At 42.3% G+C, this 25,001-nt stretch overlaps 1 protein-coding gene across 8 annotated transcripts; it reads left to right on the top strand.

The window, feature by feature from the left end:
- Positions 1-253: 253 nt before the first annotated feature.
- Positions 254-24,506, top strand: LOC129818454 (far upstream element-binding protein 3-like). 8 transcript variants are annotated; one of them, XM_055874329.1, is made up of 18 exons: positions 254-461; positions 4,150-4,297; positions 8,552-8,582; positions 9,026-9,075; positions 9,220-9,291; positions 11,700-11,757; positions 12,289-12,451; positions 13,071-13,169; positions 13,369-13,576; positions 13,808-13,926; positions 14,565-14,706; positions 18,140-18,300; positions 20,430-20,503; positions 20,666-20,742; positions 21,431-21,499; positions 22,141-22,212; positions 22,325-22,455; positions 23,094-24,506. In XM_055874329.1, the coding sequence occupies exons 1-18, from the start codon at positions 363-365 to the stop codon at positions 23,163-23,165; spliced, it is 1,845 nt and encodes a 614-aa protein (XP_055730304.1). In that variant the 5' UTR covers positions 254-362; the 3' UTR covers positions 23,166-24,506. The 8 variants fall into 8 exon arrangements, with proteins under 8 accessions (XP_055730304.1, XP_055730303.1, XP_055730309.1 ...); XM_055874328.1 differs by having other exon boundaries at positions 255-461; positions 8,549-8,582; XM_055874334.1 differs by having other exon boundaries at positions 256-461; positions 8,549-8,582; positions 23,085-24,506.
- The last annotated feature ends 495 nt before the right edge of the window (positions 24,507-25,001 follow it).

The following is a 25,001-nucleotide window of genomic DNA, read 5'->3' as shown; positions in this document are numbered from 1 at the left end:
TTACTATTAAAAACATTTCTAAGAGTATTCCAAAAACATATAAACACATTCGCACCGAATGCCTCATGTAATCAAACATTTTCATATTGGCTGTGGCTGTGGTAACTAGTGACGACACACAAAATATATTTTTGTACCCTCTGACTTCCAGCAGTACTTCTTCCGGTTAAAATTGTCACGCTGTCAGGTAACGCGTGATTTCAGAAAATGCAGCTGTCCAAAACCAATAGTTCTGAATCTCGCGATATCGTGTAGATACAGTGGTTTAGTTTCCTCTTCCTGAGGTCGGTGCGTGCGCTGCTTGATTTGCTCGCCAGTCCGAAGTTTTTTTTTTTGGTGTGTTGCTGAGAGCTGCTGTAGGGATGATGATGATGGCGGAGCTGGTACAGGGACAGGCCTCGGTGGCTCAGCCTGGAACGAAAGCAGATGGCTTCGCCGACGCCTTACACCGGGCCCGACAGGTAATTCATTCCGACGAAGAGAAATGATTTCAGACGAGAAACAAGCAAGACCATTCGGCGTGGTGGAGGAGTGCACTTTTTTTCTGCCAGCAGCGTAAAAACCCAGACCTCTCTTTACTAAAAAAAAACAAAACAAAAAAACACTCCTGTATGTCTAGTTGGCTAACTGAAGTTAGCTACACAAGTCCAAGTGCTAAGAGAATGCGGGCCAAAAGACGCCCAACAATAAACAGTCAGGTCAAAGAACAAGCAAATGAATTCGGCAAAGCATGATGGACGAAACTAAGAAACCACTTGCATGAAACTGAAGTGAGAGTAACTTTAAAACATGGCATAAGCAACAAACTGCAACCTGTTGTAAAGCCACGGGAGTTTAAGCTAGTTAGCACCACTAGCTAACTAGCTATTTTACCACCACACTACTAGCCGATACCAGCTATGATTGTGGCCTAGTTTCGTGGTGAAGCCAGAAATATCAGCTGATGTCAGCCACGCGCTGTCAAAAGTTAGCTTGCTAACAGAAAAACGTCAACTATGTGTTAAATTGCCTTGTAACCACTCGCCAATATACACTGGATAAATTACTAGTTAACTACACCGCTGTATGTCAAACATTTTCAGAATTCAGTAGTTGTATAAACTATCGAGTGATTCAGTCTAGTAGTAATGCTAGCTAGCTAGCCTCAATTGTACAAGTTAGCTAAGCCTAGCTAGTTAACTAGCGAACATGCGCGGAAAACTAGCATCGCAACGTCAACAACGAATGTTAACTAGCTAGCCACCTTGCTTACTGGGAAATGTTATCGCTGAACTTTTCTTGTTTGCAACAGGGTGTTAGAATAGATAGCCAACTACTACATTGCCTGATAATATGGTCTCTAGCTAAAATTGAATTTGACCTTATCAGTCACTAATAACTAGCTGGTTAGCTAATGTTAATACTCAGTCTTGCGATGGAAGCCCATTAGCTAGCAAGATAATATTATCTAGTTAAATAGTTAACGAGTTGCACCCGAAATGTTACATATGCATTGGTTGAACGAGGTACTTCTTGACGTCTCAAAGTTAGCATTATGTAATTTGGGCCTATGACCAAACGCACTGATCATTATGTATTGTTCTGTAAACTCCACACGGCCATGTGTAGACTACAATATTACAATTGACCAAACCACACGACGACTGCAAGTTATTCCATTTAAAATGCCAGTAGCATGCAAGCAACATAGTTAAGGTTTCCTGAGATTACTATTCGAGTCTATAATTTCAGGAAGTAGGCTATTGCACACAGTGAATAAAAGCCACACCACTTCCCATTCCTTCCTAGTCAGTGTCTGCATTCTGGGCCAAGTTCTTGTGAAGCCTTGACACCTAGGGCAAAAACACACCTGTTCTCATCTTGTCATATTTTCCGGGCCCTATGAAAGTGAGCTGAACAAACTGCATATTTCAAACCCAACTATTTGTCTTCATTGCCTTAACTGAAACCTAGATATTCATAACATATTCTCCCTGACAGGCAAAGACACTTTTCTGCGAATAAACCTAGATGAGCATATGGCATGAGCATATGTCATAAGCACATATCTGGGTGCACTGGTGTCCATTTAATAATTCCTTTGGGGTCTCTCCCTCCACTCTGTCTCAGCTGTGTGCTTATCCTAGGTGCTACAAGGGCATGTGGCCTTGTACTCATGCATCAGGCTTGTGGGTCCAGTTTGTTTTCTTCTGATAACCGTGGCACCCAGCTTTCCTTTGCAGCTTCCCTATAAGTCCCATGTCTGTGCTTCTTGGAAGTTGGAAGAGTAATTGGACTGCTATGCCATTTGCCCATTTAGCTTTTATCAACTCTGTAGGGAAAGTAGTAAACTGAGCCAGTGGCCAGAGACACTGAACCTTTTACTGCCTGCCTATCTGTATTTTTTAATTTAACCTTTATTTAACTAGGCGAGTCAGTTAAGAACAAATTCTTATTTACAATGACGGCCTACTCCGGCCAAACCCTAACCAGGACGACGCTGGGCCAATTGTCTGCCACCTTATGGGGCTCCCAATCACGGCCTTTTGTGATACAGCCTGGAATGGAACCAGGGTCTGTAGTGACGCCTCTAGCACTGAGATACAGTGCCTTAGACCGCTGTGCCACTCAGGAGCCCCCTAGTATTGAGACCAAAGATATCAAGTGTTTCTATGAAGTGCTTCAAGGAGCACTCCACCCCAGAATAGCCCAGCTCTAGAACGTTATATTTTCTGGGAACAGCAGATGTTTACAGATCATCTGTAGGCCCTATATATCAGTATCTGGTATTGTGACTGAACAGGGCTGGGATTCAGTGTTGCTGTTCAGTTGCTAATCTCTCTGATCAAGCAAATTCTTCTCGTTGCTTCTTAATTCAAGTACTCCTGAAGTTTCAGCTCCATATTTATATTAGCCTCTCATACGCATTTTTTTGGGTAAAAGGTTAGATTGCCAAGTACATTAAAAAATATATATATTTATAATCTTTGTTCAGCTGCATATTAATGTGAATGTTTGTTGGACAAGTCTGCTGTGATGAAAAAAATAATAGACAAATTAACTCTATTGAATTTTGTGTATCGCAATATCAAAATGACTAGGACATCAATGAGCTTCCAATCTCTTTGACACAAATATATGGACTAAAATAATCTGAACATTAGCCCCACAGTGTAGTATGCAGAGATTGAGTGAATTTCCCCTTGGCTCTCCTCCAGCACATGGAAGTGTTTGACTGGTAATTTCAGAGCAAACAGGCCTCTCACCCAACTCGATGGGATGTTCCCTGAGCGACAGAATATCCTCCGGCATTTCTTTCCTCATGGACCTAGCCTGCCCCAAACCCCCTTGACAGTCAGCAGCAGTTGAACTGAGAGGACTCTGCGTGTTTACCTCGTTCTACACTACTAGGCCCGAGCCTTCCCCGGGTAGTTGATTTATTGTGTGCAGCTCACATTGCTGACATACCAACCCCAACATTCCCCAGAAAGAAGGTTTGGCCAGAGGTGGGGCCCTCACTCTGCCCCCTACCCAGTTCAGCTCTGACTGGGATCAGCAGCCATGTTGGAGGGCAGTTTATTTTATTTTTTCTCCTATCTCTCTTCCACGGCAGGCAGGCAGGCAGCTCGGTCTGGCAACTCTGAAGTAGATAATGACGCCTGAAGGTGGTGCAAGGCTCCAATTGTCATCCTCTAATTGGATACATTGTATTTTCATATTGCAGAAATTACATCAATTTTGTGTAATTTTCTGAAACGATATACTTTTTGAATGGAGAGATGTGGTTGCGGATGAGGGGTTTAGGAGAAACGGGCCTTAATGCTTTTGTGCAGCATTTAGATTTGAATGTCTATCTCCAGAGAATACATGCAGTTAATTGGAGTTGGAAGTGGATAATTTGGGGCAAGGTGATGCAGGCAGTGTTTTGTAATGTGCATGTCTGGTAGCTAGTTTCAGAAGATAGTTACTGCCTTTCAATTGCATTCAGTTGTACGGGGCTGGGAGAGTAAAAAACAGCTCCATGTTGACTACTGAAATAAGTTTTGTTTTGCTATGAAAGGTAGTACTTCATTTTGAGTAATAGTTTGACCTTATGACTGGCAATTAAAGGTCAAATAAAACCTTTTTTAATATAACTAGTTTGTGTTGCTATCTGTTTGTTCATTCTAGCCCTCCCCCTCTTTCTCATCCCTCTTGTCTCCTCAGATTGCAGCTAAGATGGGAGGTGACCAGATGCCCCACATGAACAACTCCTCTCCAGTCCTAGACCCCTCTCTCTACGGCTACGGAGGCCAAAAACGCTCAATGGATGATGGAGGTAAGCCGGTGGTGGATCTCTTCACATACCCTCATACACAATGATGTGGTCCACCTCCATACTAAACAATCTTTCTGCTAAACATAAGCCCCAACACTTATCCCGGGTTACAGTACACTAAACGGGGTACTCTGTAAATAGCTCTGAGCGTTGCACCGGAGTGTGAATGTGTTTGGATGCTTGTGCATATTCGTCAGGTTTTATGCACTCTTACCATAATGTATGAGGACTGCAGTACAACACTTAACAAATATTGTTGGCTTAATCAAACCCTGTCAGGAAAGCCATTGCAACCAAAACTATTGCTTAACTACTTGGTCCTCCTTGGTCCTTTTAAATACAGTCCATATATCAGTTGTCTTGAGACCATAGTGTAGCCAACTTACCTGGATAACCAGCGACCCATGTCAAGAGATCAGTAGTGACATCACTACATAATGTGAGATCCTTTGACACTTATTGTTAATGTATGTTCAATGTCATGTAGCCTAGCCTGTGTGGAAGGTGTAGCAGCTAGCCGGTATTCATGTTGAGCAAAGGGCCCTTTGGATAGCACGGCTGTTGAGGAATGACATGGCATTGTACTAGCAGTGGGCTGGCTAGGATCTGGCCTGGGCAAATGGGAGGGGGAATGTGGAGTTGGGAAGCGTAACCACTAGCCTGGAATTAGGAAGTGCTTCAGACAGTCGGAGTGCTCTCTCCTCCTCGTCCTGTGTTATTTCAGGGCAGGATTACTCTCCACCACCACAAAGTACATTTACTGTTAGGTCAGAAAAGGAGTAGATAGCCAGAGGCCATTGATGGGATTTCTCATTCCAACCATCCCTCATGCAGTACAATGCTCTAGGTGCTACAGATATGATTGACACTGGTTGTGTGACAAGTCATGAGCTACAGGTTACATGCATCCAAAGCTGTCAGGGAGAAAAAAAGGCCTAGAGCAGCAGCAAGTAAAAGGTTTGTGGTTAGAGGCAAAGTCCACCAAGTAGAGAAAAAGGAACCGTGCTTCTATAAATGTGGATAATGCTGATTGAGCTTATTTTGCTTGTTGCTATTTATAAACCAGTTCATTTTTGTAACTGTTGTCATTATTGACCGATGAAAACATTTGCGTAGATAGCACAACTGATAACTGGAATTAATTTGTTAGTGAGCCCACATTAATGATCTTGCTGCATTGGTTTCAGGTTCGTGCTTCTATTACTATGGCATTGGTTATAGGAATTGTAATTTCCCGAGGTGCTAGTGCTTTTGCCCCATCTTGCTGTAGAATCAGTTCAGCAAATGGGCTGCAGCAGTCTAACCCCTTTGAAGGAATTACATGGGATAAGATAAGACCAGTTCATGGTGAAAAAAGCCTTGTGGAAAATTCCCTTACAAACCCAGTTAAAGCAGGAGCAACATACGGCAGCTATGTAAGGCTTTACTCATGACTTAACTCCAGCCTCTCCCAGAGAAAGCAGTTCTGTCTGAGCATTTGAAATCGGGATGTTATAGAATAGGACATGGCTTGGTCTAATGTAATAAGGGGATAAGAGAGGTCTTGTCTGATAGTCACAAGATTCAACGTAATCAAAGTTTACTATGCATTTTTGCTTTGAAGCCCTCGGTTCACAATTCAGCTACGTTCTGTTTGCACTCGCCGTTTGAAACCTGGCAAAGTAGAAATTTAACCAAAATATATGCCGTTGCATTTTATGCCATCTGCATTTTCATTTAGGTGCCTGAAATTGTAGTTACCCCATAAGGGTGGGGCTTTGCAGAATGGTGGAATGATACGTGTGGCTACACGTATGCACCCAAAATGCAGATGTGAGCAATTTCATGTCCATGAAGTGGAAACTCCAGTCAGTTATTGTCCTCTTATCTTGTCATGGTGTGGTATATTTTAGCCTCGAATGCATGGCTGAATAAGTTGTGCAATTCTGGTGGAGGTTTGGCTGGCTAACTCACTTGTTTTCAACACTGTGCTTTTTTGTTTCTCAAGGTTACACAATATGAAATGTAACAGTTGGCTGTTACACTGTATAATTATTATCTGTCATCCCTGTTAGGTCCTTACTCGTCATTTGTTTAATTGTACAAGTACCATTTAACACCATTTAGGCTAAGCGCAAGTCCTTTGCCGTGTATTGTCATTGTGTGAATTAACACCACATCATACACTTAATATTTATAGGCTTTCTTAGCTAACAAATCTGACCCATTTGCTTACAGCTGCACTATGGTCCGAAAGCATTCCTGTGTAGTGTAAGACCCCACAGAGCCAGCGCGAGATATGGCTCAGAAAACTAGCAGTCGTTCAATTTTTTCGGTGTAACAGTTTGGATAATGTGAAAATTCGAAGTACAACGCATTTCTCGTCCCTGGATTGGGGTACTTTTCTCGAGCTATATCTCGCGCCGGCCCCGCGGTGTCTTAATCTACAGGGATGCTGTCCGACCCTGGTGCAGCTTTAAGCAAGCAAACGGGTCGGCTCTGCGGGCTAAGGAATTCCATTTCTTTACCTCGTTGCATTTCCAAAAGCCAAATATGTGCAAACGACGTAAGCTTTAGTGAACCTAGATATGAGTTTATGGTGTAACGTCAGTAGCTCCATATCCTTCAGTGACCCTTTAAGCCCACTGCTTATTGTGACCTGTCAAATTGCAAGTCTGGGTCGATAACCATTGACCCAGGTACTACCTCTCTGAACGACACCCATACACACCTCATTTCCATAGCAGTGCACCCCCCTGCTGTGTGTTGACAATGACACAGTGGATTGTGTGAGTGGAAATTGCCAGGGACCTCGCGATACGATATAATCACCATACTTGGGTGCAGATACGATATGGTTCTATATGAATTGAGATTCGATATTTCAGATTTGATGTTCCAAACATTGCTTTCTGTATGTCTGCTGCAGAGAGATGAGAGAGCATGAGAACATGAAAATAAAAGTGCTGAAAACATGTTGACTCACTGTTTGATAAGGTGAAAAATACCGGCGTTGTGGTGCTGGTACAGCTGTCTAGCGCTAGCTAATGCTACCAAACAACATCATTTGTATTTTTACAAATCAATACTTGGAGTCAAAGTATTGATTTATTAATATTGTCCAAAATAATTTTGCAGTATCTAACAGTATATATTTTTTACAAATAACTACTGGATTGGCAAAAGCTTCTCAACAGTTTTTACCTCCAAGCCATAAGACTCCTGAACAGGTAACCAAATGGCTACCCGGACTATTTGCATTGTGTGCCCCCCCCAACCCCTCTTTTACGCTGCTGCTACTCTCCGTTTATCATATATGCATAGTCACTTTAACTATACATTCATGTACATACTACCTCAATTGGCCCGACCAACCAGTGCTCCCGCACATTGGCTAACCGGGCTATCTGCATTGTGTCCCACCACCTGCCAACCCCTCTTTTTACGCTACTGCTACTCTCTGTTCATCATATATGCATAGTCACTTTAACCATACCTACATGTACATACTACCTCAATAAGCCTGACTAACAGGTGTCTGTATATAGCCTTGCTACTGTTATTTTCAAATGTCTTTTTACTGTTTTCTTTCTTTACTTATCTACACACACACACATACCTGTTTTTACCGCGCTATTGGTTAGAGCCTGTAAGTAATCATTTCACTGTAAGCTCTACACCTGTTGTATTCGGCGCACGTGATTAATAAACTTTGATTTTAACCATCTGTTTCCATCCAATCCACCCTGTCACTCCTCAGTTCAGTAGAACAATTTGTTTTTTTACCTTGTTTTATTCATTTTTGCAATGATTTTAAGTTAGTTTTGTTTCAGTCTAATAGACGGGTTGGTTGTTTAGCAACAAAACCGATGTGTGCACAACTGTGACAAAATAGACTTGGTTGGCTTAGATTGTTGGTGTCATGTAAACTATATTTAGTCCAATGTTTATATAACACATACATTAAGTTGCACAATGAGCACTTGTCTCAAATACATCTTTACAGTTGTTGTTAGCTAGCAAATGTTTGTGATATTAGCATAAACGTGATATCAGTCAATACACCTCAAAACAAGACATGGTATCAAGAACAAGATCAAACGAGCCACTTAAGAGTCACCACATGGCAGTTTCTTGTCATTGATTCTGGCTATCCAGAACCATAACACATGGCCTTCTGCCCCTTTGAAGCGCATGAATTGTTAACAATAGCTAACCCATCTATTGTTTTGCCTTCTCTTCCCCCCTCTATTCTCCCTTTTTGTCTCTCAGTAGGTAACCAGCTAGGTGGAATGGTACATCAAAGGTGAGCCTTATCTTCTCAAATGACTATTTGTGTGTGTGGATATTGATTAACAGTAGCTCAATCAAGCTGTCACCCTCACTACTGCCAGTGTATCCATTAACAAGTCTCAGATAGGCCAATGTCTTGGCCTGTGTTCTGCATGCAGCTCTGGTTTGTCTTGTCACTAGACTTGCCACATAATGACATTCATTTAAGAGGTAGCTCTCCCCATTTAAGGTTTGTCAGAGGGTTTCATGCCTCAAAAGTGATCTCAAGTCGAGCACAGTCCATGTTGTGTTGAGATCTGCAGGCCTCAATCCAATTGAATGGTGGATCTTTGTTTTTGCGGGTGAACTATCCCTTCAAGCTTTCATGAGTATGAGACTGTTCTATAATTTCTAATGAGGCCTTACATCACAGCAGATATTTACTGTTTTGTCATTGATTGTTTTTGTCTCTTGCAGGGCTATTATGACAGAAGACTTCAAAGTGCCTGATAAGATGGTTGGATTCAGTAAGTGACCGTTTTAGGCAGTTGATAATAAAAGCTATTGGTTTACTCCAACTTATAGTACTCACATTTACTGTTTGGTGTCCATTTAAACTAACTTGGGTTGGGATATTGACCTTTTGTAATTCCCCTCTCACCCACACTCAGTCATTGGAAGAGGAGGAGAGCAGATCACGAGAATTCAGTTAGAGTCAGGCTGCAAGATCCAGATTGCTGCAGGTAAGTTCTGCCTAAAGAGGCACTGCCCCATTTATACTGTAGTCAGTCGTGTCGGTACTTGACTGAGTAGCCTGTTGGGTCTTTCCTCTGATCGGTGATGCCCAGAAGCACACCCTGAGTACGAGGCATGGTCATGACATATCCTGCTTAACAGGTTCAGCTTAGAGAAACTGAAGCCATGTCAAATCCCAAACATACAACCATGAATTCCTTGGTGTGGTATTTTGTATTGTAATTACCATGTGACTTCATAAACATTTAATATATAATAAGGTAGCACTTGGGTTGTTAACATGGTGTTTGTGTGTATATAGGTCTTTCAATAAACTAGAGTACCACTGAGGATTTCCTGCGGTGGACATCTTGTTACAGCTGTTGATAAGTCATTGATGATAATCTGCCAATTTTCTTTGTAAATTTCATGAGTTGATTTAAACCTTTCTCATGGCTGGTATCTTGATGGATTTGTTTGCACAAATCCTGTGACAACACCACTTTTCTTACCTTGCGGTTATGGCAGTGTTTGTCGTTTTATATATGAATTATTTGTCAGTTAAATTACATTGAATTTGAACCTGGTAAGAATCCTGGATTTTGCTTTCGAACAGTCTTTTTGTGTGGCCGTCTCGGAAATGCACTAACTATACTGAACAAAAATATAAATGCAACAAATTCAACGGTTTTCCTGAGTTACAGTTCATATAAGGAAATCAGTCAATTGAAATGAAATAATTATGTTCTATTCTATGGATTTCATATGACTGGGCAGGGGTGGGGGGCCAGGCCCAGCCAATTAGGATGTTTTTCCACACAAATGGGATTTATTACAGACAGAAATACTTGGTTTCTTCAGCTGTCTGAGTGGCTGCTCTCGGGCGATCCTGCGGGTGGAGGTCCTGGGTTGGCGTGGATACACGTGATCTGTGCTTGTGAGGCCGGTTGGACGTCCTGACAAATTCTCTAAAATGACGTTGGAGTTGGCTTATGGTAGAGAAATTAACATTCAATTCTCGCAACAGCTCTGGTGGACATTCCTGCAGTCAACATGCCAATTGCACGCACCCTCAACTTGAGATATTTGTGGCAAAAAGGCACATTTTAGTGGCCTTTTATTGTCCCCAGTACAAGGTGCACCTGTTTAATGATCATGCTGCTTGATATCAGCTGTTTAATCAGCTGCCTGTCAGGTGGATGGATTGTCTTGGCGAAGGAGAAATGTTAACTAACAGGGATGTAAACAAATTTGTGCACAAAATTTGAGTCGGTTTTTGTGTGCATTTCAGCTCATGAAACATGGGACCAACACTTTACATGTTGCGTTTTATATTTTTATTCAGTGTATGTAACATTTAGCGTTTCTTTCTGTTACGGCTTGAAAACCATATTCATGGGCACACAAATCCAAAATGTATGTGATGGCAAAATCGACAGCTACTAACTGATACTTAAAACAAAAATCTATACTGTAATTGACATGGTTCGCCAGTAATTATGCATAATACTTGAATGCGCATTGGATGTCCAGCAGTTTAGCTGCGTTGTGATATTTTCACACATCTGCTGATTCAGGAAACTTTTTTTCTGAATGGCACTCAAGTGACAAACAGCTGTTGTGCCTAAGTGCAGCATAAACAGTGTTCGCAAGTAATGTCCAGAATGTTTTGGTGTCTGATTCGTTATCTCGATGAAGACTGTGCTGTGATCCACGATGGGTCGAATTTCCATAACAAATTGATGTTGTTCATCTGTTGTCTGCTTGATTTACATCAGTGTTAGATTTAACAGAAAACCTCATGTTTTCATATTTTTTTTATTGAACTTTTTATTTATTTTAAAATTCTTACTAGGTAAGTCAGTTAAGAACAAATTCTTATTTCCAATGACGACCTACCCCGGCCAAACCCTAACACGGACGATGCTGGGCCAATTGTGCGCCGCCCTATGGCACTTCCAATCACGGCCGAGTGTGATACGGCCTGGAATCAGACCAGGGTCTGTAGTGACGCATCTAGCACTGAGATGCAGTGCCTTAGACCGCTGCACCACTGAGGATATGTATATGCCTCTACTGTGTTCATTAGTGTAGGATGGACTAATTGCAACGCCTAACGCTATATTCCTTTCCGTTATTCTGGATATTAGTTTGAAAACAAATTACATAGTAGCCTAGTGGGCTTATTCACAATATGATCATGTTATGAAATGACAAAACATTTGTCTTACACCTGCTATTTTAAAGGATATTTATAATCCTAGGCTGATGTTTGTACACGTAACTAAATAAATATTTTTGAAATGTTGATCCCAATGTCACACATTGGCCCCATTTTTTTTAATTTTATTTATAGAAAGACCAATGTATGTGTGGGTGCATGTGTCTGGTTAATGGAGCGTGTGTTGTGTAACAGAGAGCGGAGGCATGATGGACAGGCCCTGCACCCTAACTGGAAGCCCAGAGAACATCGAGTAAGTCACACCACATTCCTCTCGGGAAGAATCTCAATTGCATACTCCTCGCCTCCTACTCAAAATCCATTGGATGAGAATGCCTGAAGTCCCTCCCCTCTAATGGTGTTTGAGAAGGAGGCAAGGAGAGAGAGAACGCAGGGAGTAAGCAATTGAGATTCTCCCAGGGTCTTGCAACCAAAATTATGTATAGCGGTCGGATAGATATGTTGCGTGTAGAGCTATCATGATTATTTTACTTGGACAAAACATTTCTATCAGCAACGAGGCGCCCTCAACTCAACCATAATCACCATCACCAGATTAATGTTGAGTTGCCCCCTCAACAATCACTTCCAGATTAATGTTGAGTTGCCCCCTCAACAATCACTTCCAGATTAATGTTGAGTTGCCCCCCTCAACAATCACTTCTTGACACGATTCAATATCTTGTTTTTGCAAATGGAGAAACCCACTGTGTATAATTTGCGTGCATGGTTTGGCTGATTATGAACAACGGCGTGACAGTGGGGTGTGCCCCTCTCCCACCAGGCAGGCCAAGAGGCTGCTGAGCCAGATCGTGGACCGGTGTCGAAACGGCCCAGGCTTCCACAGTGAGATGGACGGCAACAGCGCCATCCAGGAGATCCTAATCCCTGCCAGCAAAGTGGGCCTGGTCATCGGCAAGGGAGGGGACACCATCAAACAGCTGCAGGTAGGGGGGCGCTAGGTGCTTCCAGTAGGTTCTGTGGTCTGTGGATGATGCACACATACACCTAGAACATACACGTTCTTAGTGATTTTATTTAGTGGCTTAAAGTATAAAAAATAGTCGGACAAGAAGAAAATAGATTTAAGTTGTCCGAATGGAAAGGGAGAGAAAAAAACACAGTTTTGAACAGTACTCCGATCAGAACTGGATCAGAGGCCAACATTGGAATAATATTCACACAACAAAAAATGTAAATCCTATGTGGCTACAGCCTCATGTCCAAACCGATGCTGACATGAGGGAAGCGCCAGAAAATGTAGCAGAACTTTAATGAGACTTTTAATTGCGTAGATATAGGCTAAATGCCAGAGGACAAGTGGCTGAAGTTATTGTCAAGCCCTGAACTAATGTGTTATGGGTTATGGAAGTTAATTACACTAGTTTAGGCAGATCTTCAAAAACCTTGGCTATTGAAATAACTTCTTATTGTTAACTTCAGCTATCTACGCGTTTGTGGTTCAGTGTCAATATGATTCAACCATCGCACTTCTTCGCTACATCTGAAGTAGGGAGTTCTGATGTGTGAATTTATGTTATTGTGTTCCCTGCTTGCTCCCCACAGGAGAGAACTGGTGTTAAGATGATCATGATCCAGGATGGCCCTATGCCCACTGGAGCAGACAAACCCCTGAGAATCACTGGGGACCCCTACAAAGTGCAGGTCAGTTCCTCAAACCAGGTTATTGTCCTTCATATCCTCGCTCCACGCCTGCTTATAAAAACGTGTCGGAGGTGAAAACATGGTAGGCCAATGTGTTTTTAAGAGAGAGGATTCAAGGTATCAATCAACCTTTTTGTAGATCAGTTAGAACATTTTCTAAGTTAACCCTTTCTGTGCTGGTGGCGTGGGTGTTTTGCAGCAAGCACGGGAGTTGGTGGTAGAGATCATCCGGGACAAGGATCAGGGAGACTTCCGGGCCAACAGGGGAGACTTTGGATCCAGACTGGGGGGAAGCAGTCTGGATGTGGCAGTCCCCAGGTTTGCTGTGGGCATCGTCATTGGCAGGAACGGAGAGATGATCAAGAAGATCCAGAATGACTCTGGGGTCAGGATCCAGTTCAAACCAGGTGAAAACGTCCCCTTCTATTAAAGGCTTTTTCCATTGTGCTAGATGGCTAATGCAATTGTCAAGATTAGTGATGACCTCGACCTTAAATCGATCTATCTGTCTTGTTTGCCTGTCAATTTCCTCAATCAACTCACACAAGGTGGTCTTGACGACACATAATGTAATGCAGTATGTGTGATTTCTGTGACATGACTAAACGTTTGGTCTTTAATGTAACAGTTCTGACTAGTGTCCCCCTCTCCTTCAGACGATGGCATCAGCCCCGACCGGATTGCCCAGGTGATGGGCCAGCCTGATCGCTGCCAGCATGCTGTTCACCTCATCAACGAGCTGGTCCACACGGCACAGGTACAGCACAGCAGACCACTACACTTATTCTAGTTTTTTTTGCCCTAAAAAAGAACCCCCCCCCCCCCCTTTAGGAAATGTATCAATGATTGGTTCACTCTTGCCTTAAGAGTGTTTCTAAAGTAAGCCATGCCCCCTTAAACTCCCTTGTTGCCCATGTAGCAGTCCTCAGCCCAGTCCCTAGTTGCCTGGCCCCCTCGGCCCTGTGGTGGGGGGGACCTACTCAGACAGGTAAAAGGGTAGTGGGGCTCCACCTCATCACTAGTTCTCTGTCAGCTGACCTACTGCCCCTGAGCACAGACCTTACACTAGGAGGATGAGCCTCGTCTCCGAGGCATGTCTCCAACCCTGGAGCATAGTCCATACGGACTCCCACAGGGTGGCGCACTTGGTCATATCTCCTTGTGTACTTTCTATTGAGCCCAAGGTAAAGTGATGCAAGTCAAATGCATTGGAGGAGAATTTGTTAAGAATATCTGTCAAAATCTGAACTGTTTAATTTTTTGTTTGACGTCAGACACGGCTGCAGTGGTGATTCTTGGGGAGGAAGTGTTAAGAGGGGAATGGTTGAGTGTAAGATGTGTAATGTTTGAGGTCTTCGGGAGCCTGTAGTCACACCTTATGTTTCCTCACTGCAGGATCGGGATGGATTTGGGGGTCCCGTGGGCCCCAGAGGCCGGGGCAGAGGCCGTGGGGACTGGAGCATGGGCGCACCCGGTGGACTGCAGGAAGTGACATACACGATACCCGCCGACAAGTGTGGCCTGGTGATTGGGAAAGGTGAGAAATGTATTTATTTGATTGAACTTCTATTTAAATAGATAAGTCATGCCTAGAATCCAAACGCCTTCTAAAAGATTCAGTGAGTTTTACGTTTGGTGTCAAGATCCATCACTAACAACATTCTTTGTCAGTCATCATTTGGATGCATTTCAGTCATCCAATAACCAGTTTAAGTATCCTGTTGAATGTATGGAGAAATAGGCACTAATGTAGAGATATGTACAGGCATGTCGCCCACTTATCCTACTCAGGGAAAACCATGGAGCTTTTCATCTTTCAGTTCATTATTTCTTGACCAGTAGTCTTCATCACTTAAATGTCCAATGCAGCCAATTTATATATATATATATATATGTATATCTGTTAAGTACCTAACTGTTATTATTTTAATTAAAATTGTAAAAAATACACACAAATACACTACATGACCAAAAGTATGTGGACACCTGCTCATCGTGCATCTAATTCCAAAATCATGGGCATTAATATGGAGTTGGTTCCCCCCTTTGCTGCTATAACAGCCTCCATTCTTCTGGGAAGGCTTTCCACTAGATGTTGGAACATTGCTGTGGGGACTTGCTACCATTCAGCCACGAGCATTAGTGAGGTCGGGCACTGATGTTGGGAGATTAGGCCTGGCTTGCAGTCGGCGTTCCAATTCATCCCAAAGGTGTTCAATGGGGTTGAGGTCAGGGCTCTGTGCAGGCCAGTCAAGTTCTTCCACACCGATTTCGACAAACCATTTTTGAATGGACCACGTTTGGTGCACGGGGGCATTGTCATGCTGAAAAAGCAAAGGGCCTTCCCCAAACTGTTGCTACGAAGTTGGAAGCACAGAATCGTCTAGAATGTCATTGTATGCTGTAGCGTTAAGATTTCCCTTCACTGGAACTAAGGGGCCTTGCCTGAACCATGAAAAACAGCCCCAGACCATTATTCCTCCTCCACCAAACTTTACAGTTGGCCTTATGCATTGGTGCAGGCAGCGTTCTCCTGGCATCCACCAAACCTAGATTCATCCGTTGGACTGCCAGATGGTGAAGTGTGATTCATCATTCCAGAGAACGTGTTTGCACTGCTCCGGAGTACAGTGGCGGCGAGCTTTACACCGCTTGGTGATCTTAGGCTTGTGTGCGGCTGCTTGGCCATGGAGACCCCTTTCATGAAGCTCCCGACTAACAGTTATTGTACTGACATGGCTTTCAGAGGCAGTTTGAAACTCGGTAGTGAGTGTTGCAACCGGGGACAGACGATTTTTACGCACTTAAGCACGTGGTGTCCCGTTCTGTGAGCTTGTGGGGCCTACCACTTCGCAGCTGTTGCTCCTAGACTTTCCACTTCACAATAACAGCACTTACAGTTAACCGGGTCAGCTCTAGCAGGGCAGACATTTGACAACTGACTTTTTGGAAAGATTGCATCCTATGATGGTGGCACATTAAAAGTTACTGAGCTCTTCAGTACGGGCCATTCTGCCAGTGGTCTGAGAGGAGTGGGGGAAACTGAAAACTATCTCTTATTGGCAGAGATTTGGATCTCTTTTCTTATTGGACTAGTAACTAATTTACCACCTGGAGATGTGACCAGGTAGGCCAAAACTCCATCCCATCAAGCAGCTCTTACACTAAAAGGGCATTATCATTTTCATAGTGTATAAATATGTTATAAAACACAGGAAAATTATTCAAAAGCATAGATTATGCCCAAAGTGCATCATTGCCAGTCCATTAGCTTGTGCTTTTTTTTCTCGTGGTGAAATGGCATTTAAAGTTGCACAATGAGCCAATATGGTGTGGGTCCAGCCACCCGTCTCCCCTGGCTCATGTATACAGCACAAGTGGTATTCTGTCCCTTCCCTTAGGGCTTAATGAAGGGGATAATGCATGTAATGTGACATTAATTGTTAAAGGTTCCTAATAACAGCTCCCACGTGGAAGGTTTTCTGGCATCTGAGGTCCTTTCAGCCCAATAGTGGAGTGGGAGAATGAATGAGCGGAATTAGGCTATTGACTATTCATGTTCACTCTATTGCCAGCCATTTAAAAGTCATTGACCATTGCGCTTCGGAGGAAACCCTGAGTGTGTCCCTGTCCTATGGATGGATGTGTGTGCCGTGGTGGGTGTGGTTCGAAGGGGGCTCTCTACCTATGATCAAAACCAGGCAATAGAAATGTAAAGTGGCTTTTGTGAGGTGGGGGGCAAATAAACCTGGGCATTGCCCCTCACCCCTCCCTGCATTAGCATATGAACTAGTCCAATATGGCTGTGGGTCTGGACCCTGTCAGCCTGGCCTTAAAGACTGAGGTGATTAATATCTTTACGATGACTTTATGCAGCTGCTTGAGCCACTGATTACACACCCCCAATACGCACAGAGCCTGGTAACTTGGGCCACCCACCCATACTTTATATTCTCAACCTTTAAACTTTTTTTAATGGGTTGAACCACAGGCCTACTTTTATTTTATATACCATGGTATAGCATCCTGCATTTGGCTTTTAAATATCTTTTTTTCCGTTCATTAAGAACCGTATGTCAATACGTTAGAGGAACTATTCTTCGTGAACTTGTCTTTTAATTAAACCTCCCACTTACCCAAAATCCCTCACCAGTTGCACTTTGTATCCCCTCCTTTTGGTCCAGCTCACTAACCCAGTCTCAATAATAAGGTCATATGATGCGGCCCCAGCAAGGCCCAGTCCATGAAATGAATCATTTTTGCTCTTCATTCCCATTTGCTCTCTGACTGAGGGGACCTCATAATGGCTTCATTAACGCAGAAGTTTCATTTGGTGTACAATGGGTTAATGGCCCATGTGTAGTCTATTGGCAACTGGGAAGAGGCTACGGGAGGAGGAGAGGTTTGGATGACGGTTTTAACTGCAAGGTCCGCCTGTCAGCCACCAGTGAACAAATGTGTAATTGATGTTGGGGCAGCCTCGGTGTTCCCTTGGGAAGCCCCCTTGCTCCATTCACTGGGATGGCAGGAGAAGGGGGAGGACGTTGTTCCCTCACCACACATGAGGCTGGGAAAGAAAGGAGCCAAAGGAGAAATGATATCCCAGAAAGAGGATACGCTTTAATTGGTCTCTTTTCTCTGCCAGCTATATTTAATTTCTCCCTGCTGGTTTAATTGCACTCCTTCATAAGTCAGGAAGCTACCGTCTGATTCGTCAGCGTGGGGGAGGAAGTGTTGTCGACCTTTGTCTCTGATTAGCACGGATGTTCAAATAGAATGGGCACGGAGCTGAAGGACACAAGGCAGGGTCTCCTATAGGTATCACTACCAGTCGGATGAGTTTAGGTAATTGTGGTGAAGCCTAAAGAATGGAATCAGACAGCAGAGTAAGCACTGATTGGAGGTCAAATTGACACTTGCGCACTTGTTGCTGACTTTGACTCACGTTTTGAATGTCCCCTTTCCTAAAGGTGGCGAAACCATCAAGAACATCAACCAGCAGTCTGGAGCGCACGTGGAGCTGCAGAGAAACCCGCCGCCCAACACCGACCCCAACGTGCGCATTTTCTCCATCCGCGGCACCTCCCAACAGATGGAAATGGCCCGCCAGCTGATCGATGAGAAGATTGGGGTACGTGGTCTTATGTCCCCCCCCACAAACGAAAACAATCTATTGTCTGGCCTGATATTCATGAAGGTACATGTCAAAGGGGTGTGTGACTAGTTCTTGTGGCCATACCATCCACCAGTATGTCACCCGGGGTTAAACGATAGGCCTGAGCGCTGACGCCTGTTCATGATTATCTTAGTGACAGAACTCAGGCCATCGTCATGGATGGGGTTAAGTCAGAGTTTCTTGAAGTATGTAAAGGTGTTCCGCAGGGGTCGATACTAGGACCTGTTCTTTACACTATTTATTCAAATGCTATTGGTCAATCTATTCATTGTAATTTTTATATATATGCGGATGATACTATTATGTACGCATTTGCCTCGACCGCTGACCTAGCTGTTACAAGGCTACTGTCTGATTTTGCAGTTGTGCAGTAAGCCCTTACTGATTTTAAAACTCATACTTAATACGAGCAAAACTAAATAAATGTTGGGTGTTTCTCATAAGATTGTGATGGATTACATCTTTACTCATTCAGGGATGTAAACTAATCACCTTTCGGTGAAATTCGTCGATTTTGAAATCCAAAATAGGTGACCTACGTGATTCGTGTAGATCCGATGAGAAAAGTTGGGGGTGGGCTTTTGATCACTACTGGCTGTATCCAAGGCTAAGCCAATCGTTGACATAACAGAATGCAGCGCAGCACACGACTGAAGAAAGAACAACCAATTTACAAGTTACAGAATCAGCACGCGTTCTGGAAAGTCAGCTTGCTAGTTACAGAAGCGAGTCCCCTGAACGATAACAAAGAGGTAACATTAGGTGAGAAGCCTGACCACGAAGACGGGTGAGAAGGTGATGAAGCGTACTTCATGAGCTGTAACTGAAAAACTACTGGCATTTTGGAAAGTTTGAGGTGAGGGAGAAAGTATGGAACAAGTATTAGCATTGTTAAGTATCTTGCTAGCTGGATCGAATTCTCTGTTAGTTAGCCAGAGAAATGTTGAGCAACATTAGCCAAATTATCTGATCAAATAATTGCCTTTTATGGTGTGGCAATTTGCTTGCTAATAAAGTCAGACAGCTAACGTTACATCATCAGATGAGCTAACATTAGTAACCTAACCAATTCGCTATAGTATTAACTGGTATACTACTCCTTGCCGTTCTTTAAGTTATACTGCGTTAGTTGCTTACTGGACCCTGGCAATCTGTGTGAAATGTTAACAAGATATTGAAGTAGCCACTATTTTTTTGAATGAATTAGGTGAAAATGAGGCGTTGCTTGTTAAACAATTGGATTCAGGGATCAAGTGTAGCTGGAGCTGGGCCTGACTTAAGCTGGATGCCACTATAGAGGTGAAAGAAACACCACACACTAATAAATAAAAAAAAGTTGCCTTTTTGGGTTCTCAGTTTGCGTCCCTGTTTATTGGATGGTCTCATTAATCAAATGAATCTATGCATAGAAATACCTTGGTATTTGGGTTGAATGATTTATCTTTCAAAACAACAGTTTCTTAACAAGTTCAGTTCTCTAAGATTTAAAGTGGGCTTTTCTTTTTTTACAGAAACTGATCTAATCTCTGTAGTCAGCAGGAAGCAGAGTGCAGTTAAACTTGGTTATTTTTATGCTATTTATGATAGTGCAGCTGCCTCTACTCTTAAACCCTTGGATGCTGTTTTTCATCACTATGATGAGCAGTACTACGAAAAGGTTGGCTGGACTACTTTGAAGTCACTTAGATCACATAATTACACTCTTTTTGTTTACAAAGCCCTGCTCCACAAGTTTCCGACATACCTAACATCCCTGTTAAGATTTAAAATGACAAGTTATCAAACCAGTTCACAGGTTCGGTTCTCTAGAGACTCCTTTAGTGTCTAGAGTTAGGTAAATCAGCCTTTTCCTTGCACATTACGTGTGGAATAATCTACAATGCACTTGAAAATTGGTGGCTCTAGGGGATTTCAGATGGTTGTTAAGGGACCTTTGTACTGAATGTGTTTTTTGCATGTCTATTGTGTATTTTATTGTTTATATGAATATGAAAATTAATATGTATATTATGCGGCTATACAGGGCTCATCTGGGAAAGAGACCTTGGTCTCAGCATTGACTGCGCCTTCTCTCTCTCATCTAGGCCTCAGGAATGGGGGGCAACAGCAGTTTTGGTCTGAACCCCTTTGGTCAAGGACCAGCTACCCCTCATCAGAAGTGAGCAGCTTCTTGGTTTTACCACTGTTACATTTGTCAAACTTGCTTTGAACTACTTACACTGACCAAAGTATGAATACAATTATGTAAGAATATCCAGGCTACAACAATTCATATAAATATGAAAAATGTCTAACATGCATCTGTGTTTTTTGGTGGCAGTGGACCCCAGACATTCATGACAGGTGGATGGGGCACAACATATCAGACATGGCAGCCTCAGGGCCAACAGGACCCCAGTAAGTCTACCTGCTTCTCCAACTAATGGCTGGAATGGCCTTGTCCCGTTGTGGTTAGGGTGGGATACCCATAACACTTGATACCGATATCAACCCAAAACTTAATTACGATGATTCCTTGATACATACGGAGTCTATTGCAATCAGTCATGTGGGGCATAAGTCCCTCCCCAGTGAAAAGAAAGTGGACAAATAAGCGGAAGGAGGACTAAAACTAGACATGTTTCATGCTCTCTGCTCTGCTTACTGAGCGGAATAAAGCAACACGATGTTACTTCTCTAACAAGACTTTTCCAGTTGAACAGCAATTTCAGAGGACTCAAGGAATTGGAGAGATTCAAGACTTGTTCAGGCTGGTTTTGGAACTGCTGCAGTGGATTTAAATCCAACTCATGACAGCGGCAGGGTAGCTCTTGCATTGAAAATGTGGCTAATCGTCCAGATACTGGCTGAAAAAATAAAATGAATAAATAAAAATCCATTCTGGGAGATTGTCAGGTGGGGAGGAAACTTTTCAAAGAGAACTTTCACTCCATGGAAGTTCTAGTTAGGCTAAAGTTAGGGTATGGGGTAGAGGCCATAGGACACAGTGCCATGTCTGGATGGTAAGCCACAGCCTCAACCTCCACTGAAAGGTCCTCATGCAGTAACTCTGTCCTCCAACAGTGTTATCTGTGTCTGGTTGCAGGTCTCAATGGATCCCAGACCGACCAGATGGACTATTCCAAAGCATGGGAGCAGTATTATAAAAAGCTAGGCAAGTGCCAGTCTTCTGGGGGAGAACAGAGAAGGGAGCTTAATACTAACATGGTCTACCAGCCTTTATTGCTTGTGTAACATTACTAAGTCTGAGTCACTGGTCCTAGCCCCCCTCTCAGGGTTTGTAGTCTCATAGTAGGTTTTTTGCAAGTGACTGCTGATTGATCCATTCTCTTTGAGACTGGCTTCCTGGTTGTTTTGGGGTGCCTGTTGGCAGTTGGCTCCTACTGGTGACCCACCTGTTAAATAAATACCTGTCTGCATCTGTAACCGTTCTCCCTTGCTGGGAATGTCCACAAGCGCCTGTGCCCTGGACACACCTCTAAACCAGACCTCAAACTTGCCCTCATTTTAAAAAGTTCCATGCCAAGAGTGTCTGAGTAGAAATATCATGTCAACGTGTAGTTGATACGCAGGAGGTTTTGTTTGACTGCGATGATTGAAGTCGACAATTTGTTACATGATTGTGTAGCTGGCTTGCTTCTTGATTTCATTAGTCATGTAAATTTGCTTTTGTTTGTATAACTGAATATATTTGAGTCTAAAAAATTGAATTTATGGAGGTGAACATTAATCAGGGAGATCTTGGTGGTCTGTTTGGTGTGTATCGTATTGACCCTGGTTTTATCTTGTGCACAGGTCAGCAGAGCCAAGCCCAGAGCAGTGGCCCTGACTACAGCAAAGCATGGGAGGAATACTACAAGAAACAGAGTAAGACTACACCTACATGCCCTCTACACTCTTCCAATATGCTGGTCTTTTGAGTGCATATCAGAGGATGTTCCTCTTCCCCTTATTCACCCTCCATCTCCCCTCTCCCCAGCCCAGGCAGCAGGCCCTGGCTCCCAGCAGAGCTCCCCTCCGGATTACAGTGCTGCCTGGGTGGAGTATTACAGACAACAGGGGGCCTACTATGGCCAAGGTGCACAGCAGACACAGGCCCCAGGCCTTCAGGTGAGAACCCATCCAAACGCTCAGCACCATCTCCACCCCACAACCCCCTGAGGGCTGTTGTTGTCCACGGAAGTCCATTAGGAGGAACGTTGAAAATGTTGAATGGTTTAAAGCAGGGTTCCCCAACTGGCAGCCTACGGTGGTTTTATGTGTGCCTACCCCCCCCCCCCCCCCCCCCGGACATTAAAGACTGCAATAACACCAGGAAATCAGCTCCAAGTGATTTTATTTTTGGGAAATCTGTACCTAATTATTTCCACGCATAACTGAGAGATGGATCAGCCAGGTTTGAATTTATTGTTTTAGTCAAATATTAAATATGTTTGGGCTTCTTGTGGTTAATTTGCAGTCTCAAAATGATTTGTAATTATGTTTCGTCCCTCCGACCATCTGTTCAAGAGAATCTGCCTGCAGCTGAATGTAGTTGATGATCCCTGGTTTAAAGGCAAGGTTTAATTCAAGTATGGCGGTTTGAAAGTACATCTGATGAAATGTCCCATGTAAATCCATTCTGGCATCAATTAGGTTGAGTTTAACTATTGTAAGGTTATGTAATGCAACTTGCACATGTAAAGCTATGTAAAATGTATTACTGTGCTTGGTCACTGACGTGAACCTGTGTTTTGCAGGATCATTAGAGAGGACGCCCTTTAGTTGAAGATTTTTCAATCATTGAGGATGAAAACAAGCCTTTTGTAACAGGTTTCTAGATTTGCAACGCCTTGAAGACTTACTTTTTTCTTAGTGAGAAACACTAGCTGTAGACTGACTTATACAATAACAAAAAAGAAGAATATTTCTAAATCAGGAACATTTAATTGTTACTAAATCCTTGTGTACACCATTATTTTGAATGGACAATTCCTGGGATCCCTTTTGGACTAATGCGAGAGCTGTTTTGTTTTCTATTTTTTCCTTTTTGATTCAAATGACATCGCCAAAACGAACCCCGGAGTTGTAACATTTTAGTAAATGCAATATAATCTATTTTTTCTAGTTCTGTTGCAATAAAATCGTAATTATGGGCTTAGCAGTCTTGAATACATTTTTGTTTTGTCATAAGATGTTTTAAGAATGTGTAAAAATGTTTTTTCCTTTTACATAAAGCATTTTAATTCAGTGATGAAACTGATGTTTTGTTACAGGAACGTTTATTTTGTTACATAATACAAAGAGTGATGTTGGCAAATGGCAGTCAGTTCCTAATTTAATTCCTGTTGTGCTTTGTATTTTTTTCATTGTCATTTTATTGTACTCTGATTTAAAAAAAAAAATAAAAAAAAAAGTAGCAATATCTTATTTCATTTTTGAAACAAAGATGGATTCTCTAATATTGACAGACATTTAACTTGTAGTTCTTTAGATTTTTTTTAAGGCATATGAAAATGTAATGGGTACTTTTTTTATTACAATGATCTGATATTGGAAAAGGGGGATGTTGCATATTGTGAGGTTTTTGCCTTTGCTATCTTGTAAAACTATGTATGTATGCTCAGATACTTGACTAAAGACTTTATTTAAAATATATATATAATTAAATCTAAGAAGTTTTTTTCATGGAGTCATTATCGCAGGAAAACTGTCCCTGTTCTGTTTTCATACTGAAAATGTTCAAAGATTGTGAATGTGTCATTTTGAAATTTGATGTTGCATCTTGCTATGGACAAAAATGAGAAATGCCAGGTTTTTATGTATGTTCTGTACCTAAATCGTTCAAGACTGCTAAGCCTCTGGATTCTACCTGTGTAATAATTCATTGTAGTTTTTTATATTCTAAGTATTACGATCAAAATTGGCTTATTTGGTACCACCCAGTTTCCCTAACGCCCCCTCCAGTACACACTGGACTTGTGTACAGTCCAATGCTAAACTTTTTAATTATTTTTTCTTTCTACTTTGTGTGATCTCGTATGTATGATTGATTAGTTACAATTGAATCTAGTATTAACTTCATTGCTTAATGAAAAGGGATATTATAATTTGAAAATGTTTAATTTTAGTGTTTTTTTCCCTTGTGTACAGGTAACTGTGTATTAAAAACGTCAAGACTACCTTTATTGTGTTAAAATTATTTAATTTTGTCGTTTGAAAGCTTTCTTTTGTCTAATTCCAGTATGTGATAACGTTACCATTGGTTTAAACTGAAACCTTTCCTCAGCTCTATTGTAAGACTAACATATAGTATCATCTAGCCTCAAGTAATCAAAGGTAAAACTATTGTTTTATAAACAGATATATATTTTCTATAGACCTTTGCATTTCTCAAATGTTCCTTCTGCAAGCCTCTCTAGTGGTTGAAGTATACCATCGTTATTAGTTACTGTATGCCATGCTCAACACATGGTAAAAATAAAATCTTAGTCCGTTATCTCCTTGGCAATGGGACGCTAGAAACATGCCACTTTTGATAAAGCTTCAACCGGAAGTGGCTTTTCATAGGTTAAGAGAGCATTTTCACTAACCCATTTCCTAACCTTAACCCAATTCTCCTAACCTGCTGTGTTATCCTAACCCGTCTGCAAGTTTTCCTAACCTGCTACAAAAAA

This window comes from Salvelinus fontinalis, chromosome 21, assembly GCF_029448725.1.
Source record: "Salvelinus fontinalis isolate EN_2023a chromosome 21, ASM2944872v1, whole genome shotgun sequence".
NCBI lineage: Eukaryota > Metazoa > Chordata > Actinopteri > Salmoniformes > Salmonidae > Salvelinus > Salvelinus fontinalis.
This window is presented reverse-complemented; position numbering and strand designations above follow the sequence as displayed.